At 37.8% G+C, this 13,922-nt stretch overlaps 1 protein-coding gene across 4 annotated transcripts in view; it reads right to left on the reverse strand.

Annotated features, from left to right (window-relative positions):
- Positions 1–579: 579 nt before the first annotated feature.
- LOC117414777 (protein Smaug homolog 2-like) overlaps positions 580–13,922 on the reverse strand; it is a 36,771-nt gene continuing 23,428 nt past the window's right edge. For all 4 annotated transcript variants that reach the window (XM_034024575.3, XM_034024574.3, XM_034024576.3 and 1 more), the window contains 6 exons: positions 13,675–13,760; positions 13,312–13,427; positions 12,639–12,837; positions 12,049–12,175; positions 11,405–11,488; positions 580–10,973 (listed from right to left, as the gene is read on the reverse strand). In XM_034024575.3, the coding sequence (XP_033880466.2) occupies positions 10,945–10,973; positions 11,405–11,488; positions 12,049–12,175; positions 12,639–12,837; positions 13,312–13,427; positions 13,675–13,760 (641 nt within the window). In that variant the 3' untranslated portion in view covers positions 580–10,944. The remainder of the gene's footprint in view (positions 10,974–11,404; positions 11,489–12,048; positions 12,176–12,638; positions 12,838–13,311; positions 13,428–13,674; positions 13,761–13,922) is intronic.

Consider the following 13,922-nt stretch of genomic DNA (forward strand, 5'->3'; position numbering starts at 1 on the left):
TCCTTTTGGGAAATATTAAACTGGAAATATTAAACTGGAATTCCACTTGTCACATGAAACATTCTAAAAGATGATTGATCAGTCTGTCAGAAAGCCTGCATACTTAATATGTCTCCATCTATATAGACAGAAGAAAAAGAAAGGAGAGAAAAGGAAAGCATTGAGAAGGAAAACAAGATGTCGGTTATCTACTCCGAAACAGAGACGTAGGATATCATCTTGACTTTAGGGAAAGGCACTTTTGGGGAAGTGGCTAAATGTTAGAAGCGAGGTAATGGGGAGATGGTTGCTGTAAAGACCTCTAAAAGCGATGCTTATAGGAGCCACATTATAAAATGAGCTGAAACTCCTGGCCGTCGTTTTCCATGTGTAATCCATTCTTGATGTGACCATCTCCTTTAAATGTTATTCTCCAAATATTTATCACAAATGTTATTTAAAGAATAACCTGTTCTTAAAAAGACACACCATTCATCGCAATCAGACAGTTCTCTAGATGTAAATAAATGTGTGAGGTTCCTCCATATATGCCTATATTCTCATAGCCCTATGCTGCCGCAATAAAGACACATACACAGGTTAGTTTTCTTTAAATGTATTATAACAAAGGTATGAATTTCCTCAAAATAATGTTTCAGCCTTCATAAAGCAGCAAAACATGAACAATTTGAAACAGAGCTTAAAAACTGTTATACATTTCTTTTTTTTTTCATTCATGTAACTTTTTCATTAGGGCAGGGCAAAAAAAATAAAAAATTAAATCGCCTTTTTGCTCCCCCATCTCTGACTTTCAAAATACAGCTGTGTAAAATCAAGAGAGATTCCGTTTTACAAGCCACAAGAGAACATTTATTTACTAAACACATAGAAACAAAACAAAACAAAACAAAAAACCCAGGAAAAACACCCACTTCTCTCTAGTAAAATGTTTTATAACTGGTTGATCTCCCAGATTCACAAAGCTACCACCCTTTCTGCTTTGACTGTGATAACCTAGAACAACTATAAAGAAATCTAGTTTATCATTTACAAAAGTACATTTAAAAGCTGGGAAGAAAAACAAAACATTAATTCGAAGCTGGATTGCTGTCAATTGCAGGTTCAAGCACTTGCAAGGAAGCTCTAGGCTATGATGGGTTAATGGAGTCAAACTGGAGCCCAAATACTGGTTTCCTCCAGTGGACCTTAAGAGCCCTTTTCTTAAGGTTGTAAGTAGTTTCAAGTTTAATTTTCTTAGTTGTTTTTACTGTCTCTGCAGTGGCATGCTTGAAATCATTCTGAGTGATTCATATCACTCGAGTTTAGAGTTCAGTTGCCTGCCATACATAAGCTAGATCAGATCAAAGTGTCTATATTGAAGGAACAGCCAGCGCATGCACTAGCTCTTACAAATAGAAAGACACTTTATAACCACCCTACATTACATATAGCAGACAACTAGAACTGAAGAGTATCTCCTGGACTCATAGTAAGAGCCTGTGCTATCTAATGATCTATGGACTTGGAAAGCGTCCTTCAGTTTTGCTAGCAATACTCTGCTGTGCGCTAGAATACTGCTGACACCAACTGATCTATCGTATTTTACATATGTCTATGGCAAGGCAGCTGGAACTGAAAAATCTTGTATTTTTATTGAATTTTTTTTTTTCAGTAATTGCAATAAGAACCACTGAGAAGGATTGCAAAGGACAATAACAATAAATGCATTAGAAGATACGCACTCTTTAAAACAACAGGTGACTACTATCAGTGAAGCCAGCTGAAAGTAGTCACCAGCAGTTCAGCTTGACCATATTGATTAAGTTGATTAAGTTCACTAGTGCTCTGCAGTACAACTTCAGTGACACCAGCTTGCTCAAACCTTTAGATAGCAACTATTCAGAAACAGCTTAATAAAGATACAAAACATGGGACATAGGGGGGCATGCATATATACATTTAAACAGCTGTTTAGCTTATAATAACAAATAAAAATAGCCACCTTTTCCATTTGTTTTTTGCCCTACCCCATTTTTTTTTTTTTTTGTTTACAGGGACCAGAAAACGTACAAAAAAAACACAGGAAAAAAGGCACAGCCACATTTTGCATTACCATGTTTGAATATTCCCCCCCCCCCCCCCCTTTGTATTTATCATCTGCATGCAGCGGTAAGGTATATAAATAATTCTTATTAAAGAAAAAAGGATAGAGCTCTGCACCAGTAGCCAGTACAAAACAACACAAAGCTGCATTTACACAGAAAAGGGAGTCCACTTGTACACACCTCACACTGCCCTCCCACGCTTGCTGTAAAGCAGGAGTACTCTGCATTTGTCAAACCTTTGGAAAACTGAAATAAAACCAGACCAATTTAGGAAACTAGGAAATAATGAATGCATAAAAATGACATTCTTTAAAAATGAAAACAAAAGCAATAGGCTATCGAACAACCCTTTCAGTCCTGAATTATTTTTGTAGAGGTGAAGAAAAGATTATTGAGCGTACACGTGAACAAGACACATTTTTTTTTCTTCATATATTTATACCCTACCTTGGACTGGGACCTGGGAGTCCTGTGAGGTTCCAACATGATCCCACCAGGACTGAAAGCGTTAAGCTACTTGCAAGACTCAAAGACTTCAATTCATTGTTGGTGGTGTGTCTGTCTCCTTTATAAAAGTCATAATTTGTATCAGCTCTTTGTAAGTCTCGCTCAAGCTCACTATGGGCCTGATTCATATAACTTTAAAGATTCTGTAAAGGAATGTTTTTTTTAAGGATTTTTTTTTTTAAGCCCATTTTGTTTGATGAAACAAACCAAGCATGCAGTTCAGAACCTCAGGGAGGGTTTCACATTTTCAACCACTATTTAAAAATCCTCTATATAAAAAGCAAAGCAAAAAAAAAAAAAAAACACACAACATTCCTTAAAAAAGTTGTTTTTCTAACAGTTTGCATTCAAGATGAACACATACCCCAATTCTTTAGGAGAGGCTCCTTAGACACGCATGACCTGCTTGTATTATTTTATAAATAAGCCATTAAGACAGCAATGACACAAATTAAAAAGGTATATTATTGGTATATTTGTATATGCAGTTCCATAATATCTGGTCTGCTTTTATAGAGTTATGCATAGAACACAAGAATGGCTACTTGTTAAGGGTTTGGTACAACAGGTAAGTTTGGCTGCTAGATTTGAGTAAAAACACAATAAACAGCCATAGTGTAGTTTAAAAGCGATCGAAATGGGATGTCTTCACACAGAAGTTGTTTGGGTTATTTTGTTTGTTTGTTTGTTTGTTTTTCCTGAGGTGCCATTATGAATGTAAGAATCTTAAATTAAAGAATGGGAAAACTATCGCAAAAGGGGGAAAAAAAAGTTAAGTCCACTGAAAACCAAGCATATAGCAAGTGCTTAAAATGAAATGCCCTTCACTTTGCTTTATTGCCTTTTTATGAAGTCTGCTGCTGTTCGGAGTAGTAATGCAATTTCTCAAATACTGCTTGTGTTAACTCTACTTAAAGTGCTTTCAACTGAAATCAGGAGCTGTTAGTTGCCTAGATATATGTAACTTAGGCTAGCTTAGCCAGCATTTCTTTATGGAAGTAAGATCTAGTGACCTGACACTTGCAAACAAGTTTTCTTCAGTTATGCTATATATTATAAAACGGTAAGGGGACACACAGAGAAATTCAGTCCATGTTCAGGATAAATATTATAGCTTTTTAAAAGAATAGTCTAAAGCAGTGGTACTCAACTCTGACCATCAAGATCTAGTCCAGTCCAGGTTTTTACTCCAATCAGGTTCTTCTGCTATAGTTAACTGAAGCTGCTAAGAGGCAATTAACTAATTTAGGACCTGGTTAGAAAAAAGACCAGGACTGGAACAGATCTCAGGAGCCAGAGTTGAGTACCACTGGTCTAAAGAGTACTATTTCTTTCCAGATTGTAGTGTACAATAGCACACACCTTTCCAGCTTGTTCGAACCACTGTAGACTCTAGCATTTATTTTCAGTTGTCCATTTCAATGAATTCCAAAGGTTAAAAAAAAATATTATATATATATATCGTTAGCAGACAAATACAGTACCAAGCATTTACAGATAACTGATTTTTAATTCCCAAATACAAAGTCAAGCTCTCTTCTGTAGATACAAGATGCGTTAGTGTCAATGTAAAGGCAGCGCAAGTTTTTTTTTCCCTCTGTCTCCCCCATAGGTACAAACAATAACAAAATAAAATTACAAAATAAGCACAGCTTTAACATTGAAAAAAAAAAAAACCTTTTTTTATTTTTTGCTTACTTGCCTTTACAAAGCAAAGCAATCATAAACTAAGTGACTACACAATAGTTTTCATAATGTACTAATGGTTACCAGCCATAGCAAATAACACAAGTTATTCATAATAAAGTGTATCTAAAATAACATCTGTTTTTGTAAGAGGACCCTTTTTTATGTAGAAATAAATAGTTAGCTATTGTCTCTGTAAATACGAGGAGGGTGTCTACATTGGTGTGTTTTTTTTCTTTACTTTTTTTGTAGCAAACCTTTTATGCATTTCCTGTAACTGTTTTGTAAAATAAAGGTATTTGAAAAAAGCACCACACTGAAGGGACAATAGGCATTTCTTGTCAAGACAAACTTGTTTTATGATTGCATACACAGAAAACTTGTGCTTAATATCTAAACCACACAAAAAAATATAGAAATGTGTTATTTTTAACTGCTTACAGAAGTTTTTGCAACTTTCTTGGTTATATTTGGTTTACTTACGATGTTATTAGCACACAAAGCTATAGGACAAACACACTGTCACATTACAAGAGGTAACAAGTTTTAGTAATATCTTCTCCAGAAAAAAAAAAAAAAATCTAGTATACATATTTTCTAAACCATGCCTGCTTACCACAAAAAACCAAAACAAAAAAACTTACAGCAATTTACGTGGTAAATCAAACCCCCTTGACCATATATTTATTTCCCTATCATTTATTCCTATATCTGTAATACTGGTGCAGAAAAGTTTAGATTTTTCACTTTTTAAACTATTTAAAAAAAGCCATCAACCAGAACCCAAATGAAGAGCAAATGTTGTTTTCAATATTTTAAATGCAGTTTTGAGTTTAATTTAAGTGCCTGTCATGTAACTGGCAAATGAAAAGCCTTGTGTATTATCCTAGTTGTAGAACATGTGCTGAAAATGCTACATCTCTTCGTGCCCTTTAAAAGAAAAGGCAATTTTAAGAAATTGTTATTTCAAATTTAACACCATTTTATGGTTTTTCATTACAACAAAAAGGGCCAATTACTACCGAATTGCATCCACTAACAGTATGTGCTAAATCTTACTAGGTGATCTTAACAAAAGCTTTACAAAAATCACCAAGAAGTCTTCAACTTACAGGATTGTAAACTTAGGGTTCCAGTCACAGCTCAGCTTCTGTAGGGTGCTTACGTAGCCGGTTTAAAAGGTTGCAGGTAAAACTACCAATCATATAGGTGAAAGGGAATCAGACCACAGTACCTGCCCATTGCCCGATTACTGTTCCATTCACAAGACTGGTCAGACACCTAGTCCCAATCAAAAGAATACAACTGCTACAAGTCAGACAGCATCTTAAGACTGATAATTCTATAGCCTGAGTTGGCCAGTGAATTCTGGTAGTGTTCGTATTTTAGTTTAGTGCTATACATGGACAATTAAGCCTGTCTGGCAACCCCTTTCTAGTTTAAGTAGTCAACAAAGGCTACTTTCTGTAGGAATTGTCAATTTATTGAACTGAATTAAATATATTGCCACTATTTGGCTGGGCCAAGTGAAATGAGTATTGTCCCTTCCTAAGTGTGGCTTTGAGTATGATAAGCATAGTATATTTGAAATGGTTTGACAAGACTGGGGAGCAGGCAGTATATGCATTTCTGCAGTTGGGTGAGGTACGGTTTCGGATTTAACCCATTCATGTCAAATACACAAGATGGACAGTTAAACAAACAAAAAAAAACACCATCCAAAAACAACCCTATTTACAACCGACTTTGCTTTGCAAGTTTCACGTAATCTACAAAGACATGGCTTACAGCACTGAGACACATTTTCCAATATTCAAAGAAACACATCTTAAAACATATGACTGTTATATTCGAAATCAAAGAAAAAAATATCAAGCAAAGCAATGATTAAACAAGATCTGAACTGAAATACATCTTTCTACTGTACAGAAGTGCGTCTCCCTCCTTTGTTTAGATTGGGCTAGCGGGCCTAAGAATTCTTTAATATGGTATTTGCCTCATTTTTTATTTCAGCTAATTCAAAACCAAATAATATTTGAATATACGTTTTTGACTGAATATGTCCCAGCACAATCAAGTCTGGCCCGCCCAGTATCACACCTTGTGCTTTGTAGCCCATTGACCAATTGCTACTTGGAAGTGAAGTTTTAGCTGCACACTGTACACAAAGCCAACGATAACCTACAAAATCCTTTCTGAGACTCTCCCTTTCCCACTTAACACTCCGACAAACTTGACACAACCATTGCCCTAGCCCAGACAGTCAAACATTTGGGTTGACCACAGTACTAAAATCCCCCCCCCGAAAAAATTCCTTACAATAAAAGGTTATAATTATATAAGCAATTACACCATTTACCTCCACAAACGTATATCAATCTGAATATACCTTTGACTTCTACACTGAGATTCATAGGGATTGCTTTAAATAGAACTTGAATTGCTTTTTTACATTTCACGTCCTATTTCTTGGGAGCGGTTCCTTTGCTCCAATATGGAATAGTAATCATTCTAAATCTGCCTTCATTGGCTTTAAACCTGCTTTCAGCTAGTCTGGATAACCCTACATGCCAGGACTGAAAAGATCTTCCTCATTCCATTCATACCATGTGACAATGTAACCATTCAGTAAGCCCCACCTACCCTGTCTGTATCAATGAAGAGTAGGCAGGACTGGCACAGTTTTCACATGCTTTGAATGGAAGGAGAAAGTCTGTTAATTCCCAGCATTATCTAGCCAACCTCTAACCCACTCAAAGCCAGTAAAGATACATTCTGAGAATTATAACTCAAAATGGGAGAAACACAACCTGAAACCACTGCTCATGAATGCAAACACCATAAAACAGCAAGGGAAATGTAATGTAATGTAAAGAGAAATTAAAATGACATCTGCAGCTTACTCTTTGATGACTTTTTAAAAAGGGACCAGTATTGGAAAGTAATGGTTGGTAAAAAGATAATACAGCAATATCAGTCCACCCCAGATACTTTGAATTTGATTGACAGTATCTTGCCACTAACCTGACATTATCAATCCACCAGATGGTGCTGTCAAGTAAGACATGACTATATTGAGAATGTCTTGTATGGAGTTATCCCACCAACACACACAAAACAAATAAATGAGAACCTTTATTTGTTGGTGTATTTGGGGATGGGACATGGAACACTGCAGTATCTTCACTTGCTATTCACTCTTCACAAACTCAAACCATCTACACCCGACACACAGGCAACGCATTGCGGGTCATGTCCATCACAAAGGCAAGAAGCGCAGGTTTTGAGGTTCCAAACAGTTTAAATATTGAGCAAAATTAATAATCCACTAACAGAAGGGCAGATGCTGGTATCAAAATTAACTCCATTCCAGATTTGAAAGAAGATCACATTAGGAGTTTGGTAAAGGGTCATTGAATTCTACTAACAAGAATTAATCTTCTCCATTAACGTTATGTAGCTATGAAGGAAAATCCGATTACTATCCGACTGTGCTGGATACCGGACTTGAGCCACATTTCACTGTCTGTTGAGAAACAACACATATCCTATAGCACCCTGCATTAAACAGATTGGTGTGTCAGATTTAAAGACACAACAAGCTACTACTAAAACTACCTTCTAAGAAAATTGCTGAATAAGAGATCCACAAGCCATTATCTTTTTTTATTTTTAAAAGTCTACAATACGCCATTTCCTTCACTATAGCAGCGATCAAAACGGTTGTTATGATCCAGAGTTCAGAAAGCTGATTGACAGAAAGAAAGACGATAAGAATCTCCTTCTGGGAGGGGGGGGGAACTACAAGAAAGTGGTGTCTATTTTAATGAACTGCAGAACGTAATAGTGCCACTCTGCATTGACCTGGTCTTCTTTAAATGATTTACAGACCACCTTTTTCACTTCGAAAGAAGCCACGGCTGGGTTAGGGTGCCGATATTTAATGCTGCCGCTGTTTACAAGATCAACATCTAAACAGCTTTCCGTTTTGTATTTGACTGCAGGAAATGTGTACATGAAATGATATGGTAAAGCTTGGAGTTATCAGAAGAGAGGGGTCTGCGCTTTGTAGCCATAAACTGACCTCACATTGAATTCAAGATCTCTTACGCTCCGGAATAGATAGAGTGACAAAACAGATTTGATTGCTCTTTGAGAAAAGGCAAACAAATGCTATAAACTCTTATTGAATGTCACTGTTAGATAAGCAGATGCACAAGGCTTATAATGCTCCCCAGGTTTGTCAGTCCAACTTGGTACCTCTTTCATTCAAACCAATAATACTCACTGAAATATCTGCAATAGATAACACCTGCAGTAGGTATTCGTAATCTCCCATAAAAATAAAAACACAGCTCCACTTCTAAAACTCCTATAGACGGATTCACAGGCTGCTTTTTGGGGCTAAGCAAAGTCACAGAGTCAAGAGGGAGATAAAGGTTAATTTGTTGATTGAGTCGGAAAGACACATTGTTTGTGCACCCCAGAAACAACAAATCTGTTAATATTTCACTTACTTTAAATCAGGACCTCAGATATAGCTAGAATATTCACACACACACTAAAAAATAATATGCCTACTGTCTAGTCTTAACATTTGTTAGGTAAAAAAAGAAATCACAAACGGTTTGAAAAATATTGTTGAGAGATTAGTGGGGGGCTGTTTAGTCTAGTTTTAGTCAATGTGTGGGATAGGAGATTTAGGTATTGCTCCTACCCATATTTTACGGTTTGGGATTTGAAAGACGCTTACTTAACATAGATCCACATTCCTGCATTCTGCCTCCATAGTCCCAGACTAGTAATACCCTTAGACTACCTTGGTATGGGTCTAAAATATTAAACTAATGTGTTCCGATTCACTTTGTATATAACTTGGTCTCAAAATAATGTAACCATTAACCTACCCCAACTGGGTGCAAGAAATACCATGTTGTTCTATATGGTGTTTTATACCAATGTACTTATTGCACCCACTAGGGCTAGTGTTGCTGGTGGTCAATGGTGTACAAGATGAACTTCCATAGAGGATAAAGTGACCAGGAAGTAAACCAAAAATGACACACATCAATTCAAAAGAGCAAGAATAATACAATAGTCGAGATAATTTACTGGAGCATACTAGATTGCTCTTTAGGGTAAAATGAGTACTGATTGGTTTTGACTTTTACTCTCCAACATTGTGAACTACCATTCCCCACAGCTGAAACCTGCCACACGTCTCTCAACAAGTTAATACCCTTTGGCTGCATTCCTAGCACCTGTTTCCTTACTCCAAACTTCTAAACGTCAACTTAGAAATCGTGCACAAATGTGTCCTAAGCAAGAAAACAAAAACAGGTCAATTCTGTGTTGTGCGTGCAATTACTGTACCGATGTGTCAACAAGGGTCCATGTTGTGTCTATCGAGTGTGTTTGTGTAAAGAATCTGTGACGTGAGCCTGTGTCGAGGGACAATGCTATCACAGGTTTAAAGGTTTTAAGTTACAGAACGTGAGAATGGTTTCGGGAGACCTGTCAAGCCAGGCAGCGGAATCAAAGGAATCTGTGACTTCAAACCAAACCAAATCAGTTTAGGCGGGGGGAGTGAGAAGGCAAGACTAAATAACATTTGGGTCGTTCCCACGTTCTGCAATAATGTGTAAAGTCTTTGTTTAACTGCTGTTCAAACCAGGCAAAAAAATAATAATACGACTTCCAGAAAGACGTGTATATATACACACACTATATATATTTCCTCCATACTAAAACTGATGAGAGAGCCATTATGGAGGTAGAAAAGAAAGATGCGAGTGAGTGGGAATCCAAACTAAGCAGCTGCCTCACAATCAGCTCAAGATGTTGACTGCTGTCTGGTAAAACACACTGAAAGCCAATTATAAGCAAACCGGTTGCAGTGCTTCACTACATTAAAGTAATTCTGACTATAAATGCAGGGCTTTCTTGGTTATTTAAAAAAAAAAAAAAAAATCACATGCTTCATGGCAAATGTGAATATAATTTTTTTTTGTTTGTTTGTTTTTAAAGCAATATGCAAATTCTGTAAGACTAGAGAATGGACAGTTTTTAGCTTGGTACAGTCATGTAGAGGACATTGTGTGTTTTTTTCCCCGACCCACAAACTGAAGAAAAACTATTCAGAATTAATTAGGGGGGGGGGGGGGGGGTCTAAAGAGGTTCTTCAAGCCACAACTTGACCACATTTAAAAGAAAAAACATTGTTTTCCAAAATTAAGGTAGTTCAGCCACCCTTCCCCAACTAAAATCACATGACCAGCACAAACCAGCTACCCCCCCTCCCTTTTCCCTCCCCGTGTGGCAATTTTGCTTTATCTCGTTTCAGACTTGCTGTAAGAGACAGACATTCTGAATATAGTGGATAACTGCTGACTTTAAATCCGAGTATTCAAAACTCTTTTTCTTTGCCTTGTGTAAATGAATGACTCTGCATTTTTTAAATAATAATAAACCTTAGTTATTAAGTATAATAAAGTAGAAAAATATGAGAGAACATACAGTTAGTTTTTTTTTTTTTTGTAGTGACCATTTGCTGTACTTTGTTGTTTATGAGTGGCGATTTATCCCACAGCTCCTGTATAAAAAACCATCCAGGACAGGTGTTTTATATAGTGAAGTGGAGCCTTTTTTGTTTTTGTTGTCGTTGTTTTCAGATTGTTGATGTTCTGTCCATGCCATCTGTAAGGGAGGAAAAAAAAAATTTTTTTAAATGGGAGCTACCACTGGGGCTTTGTAAGATGAATTATATCAGTCTGCAAATGCAAATAATATATCTGAACCACATTGAAGCCATTGATCTTAGAACTAAATTGATTTAAAGATAATTCCACGTGCCAGAGAAAGCAAAGCAAACCTGCTACCAAGGTTAGGGTCAATTCCAGTTCAATTTCCCATTCCCTTTTAATCAATCCCAATATATCACTGATCAAAATTGCAATTAACAGGGTTAACATGAAGTTCTCACAGTGGCAACAAATTACTTCAACTGACGCTACCGTTAGTCAATTAATGAAAGCGGTTGAACAATCACAGCAATTATTACTAAATACCAATTCCTTCGAAGGAATCGGAAATGGAAATTGATTTAAAAAAAGGATTTGAACACTCACCTCCTAAGGCGTGTTCTGTCATACTGAGGCACAATGACTCCAGCGTGGGATTGATCTCCAAGTCAGTCCCTGGAACTTGGCACTCTGTGGGAAAACATCAGAGGTATGAACCCCAGCTATATGCGTTCGGTTGCTCCAGTACCGAGGTCTACATCAATGTAAAGTGGGGCTTGTGGAGTTGAAAAGCCGGCTTTGCCACAGGGTTTGAAGGGAATGAGGAAGGCTGTTTAGTCCTGGCATTTAGGATTTTCCAAACAAGCTCAAAGCCAAGAAAAAACAGATTTTGAGGAGAAAAAAAAAAAAAAAAAAAAAATCTGAGTATTTCAGAACCACTCATCATGACTGCAAACACCATAAATACAACAGCTGAGGCTACTTACTCTTTAATAATTAAATAAAATCTACATAAGTGTAATGTGTGTTATGTTGTTTATTACTCACCTCAATGCTTTTCAAATGATACTGCATATTTTGCTATCAGTTTCCTTTAAAAGGGTATCCTTTATTAATGCTTTTTATTGCTGTTTAAAAAAAAAAATCGCTTTTTAATCTAGATTATTATTATTTGTACACCTTTTAACCAATGAACACCATTGCAGAGCTGGGTTCTGTGGCAGATCCAGGACTGCCTTGCTGAGACTCACCAGGCTGCTGGAACATGAGCATGGCTTGTGGGGAGGTGTGGACGGGCAGCGAGTGTGTTCTCTGGACTGAGCTGCGGCTCTGACTGGGCGTGCTGTTACTGCCCCCAGGGTTAGCAAACCACAGGCTCTGCAGGGGGAAGCAGCAGGGTTAGTGTGCCGTTTCATGGTAAACTAAGGATGCTTCACACAAGGCAATCTTTAACGATTATTAAATGTTGGGAATTCGATCATTTTTTTACATCTTCAGTATATTGTTCAGGATTATGTGATCAGTATTGAAAGAGGATATGGTTTAAAGATGGGGCTCACGATAAAGAAAATGGGTGCAAAGTAGCAAAGATGATGGTCTACATAGGCAATTGCCAAGTACATTTTTGCAAATATACCTTATGGTAGACAAAACAATTTGGTAAAAATGTCATTTTCGACCATCACTTGTAGGCATTCCCGTTTCATAGATCCTTGTCCTTGATACCTGTAAATGTTTGCTAATGTGACCAGACCCCCTTGATGGAATTATACCCTTGTGTTGAGCCAGGATAGACATTATTCTTTGACATTCATTTCTGGAAACTGAATCCTTCACTGACCTGCCTGCCCTGGCCCCCTAGTGCCGGGCTGGTGAGGGTGTGTCTGGGGGAGGCCCCCCCAATGCCCGCTGGACTCAGCAGCCCCATGCGGCTGGGGGTCAGCCCTCGAGGGGGCATCTGGAACTGCCTCTGCCCCCGACGGCCAAGCCCGGCTCCCACAGAGCCCGCTGTGGGGAGGGAGTTCGACCCATATGCCCAGCTGCAAAAAGAGGAGAGATTTAAAATATACATTCAGAAAGGTGCCTTCATAGACCTCCAGTACTAAAGAAACTTAGTAAAACTTAATAAAATGACAGACTAATTCTTAACACTTCAAGGCAAAACATCAGTTTACATATGCAATGGTGGAAAAGTGCCTAAAACAACAAGGCTTGGCAAGTGACAACTATAGACCATTTATAACAAATACCCTGCTAACCCACGGAGGAGCCAGAGCCAATGCGACTCTCCGTGTGGAATTCCCAGTGAGGATCAGCAACTTAGCACAACCAGGATGCAAACCTGCCTCCCCTGATTGCATGACTCACCCTGCACAACATGCAGACTTTACCACTCGGGGACTCGAGGAGTTTCAACTGTTTGGATTTTTCTCTAAATGCGGTTCAATACATTCTAGTTCTGAACCTCCAGGTGAATGCCAGTGAACTGGTTTGCAATGTAAAGCCTTCCTCACCCTTTCTGTCGGTAACCTGGCATGTCAAGCATGGCCTTCCGGGGGAACATTCTCAGCAGCTTCAGCACTTGCTGCTTCCAGGAGACCAGCCTCTTTTTCTGGGTTTCTGTGAACGCCTGAGGTGGAAACAGTCAAACGCATCAGATACAGCAATAACAAGCAAGCCGACGAAACCTCCCAAATCCTGACAAAAGACACTGCTTAAAGAAAAAGATCTAGCAGATCTGTGAGCTGTGATTATCATGATTATTTCTTTGGCTGTGGTAACTAGCAAGTTAATACTTTAACACAGAGCTAACCAAACTTACGGCTCATTGAACTCCACAATGGGTATTCTAATTTAGCAGCTGGAAAGCTACTCACCTCATGCATCAGACACTTTTCAATGAGCTGCAGGTAACAGCTGATGTTTTCTTCATCCGGTCTCGAAACTAGAAGCTGAGTGCAGACTGGAAAAACGATTACAAAGAATAAAAAAAATCTCATTCACAACAGGTGGTGGGTGAAATGATATATTCACAGGCAGCCACACAAACGAGAAACCTTGTTATTTTTATACCAGCACAATTCATTTAAATTCATTTTTGAATAATCAAGGTACAGTCTCTAAC

The sequence above is a fragment of the Acipenser ruthenus genome, chromosome 7 (assembly GCF_902713425.1).
Source record: "Acipenser ruthenus chromosome 7, fAciRut3.2 maternal haplotype, whole genome shotgun sequence".
NCBI classification, from domain to species: Eukaryota; Metazoa; Chordata; class Actinopteri; order Acipenseriformes; family Acipenseridae; genus Acipenser; species Acipenser ruthenus.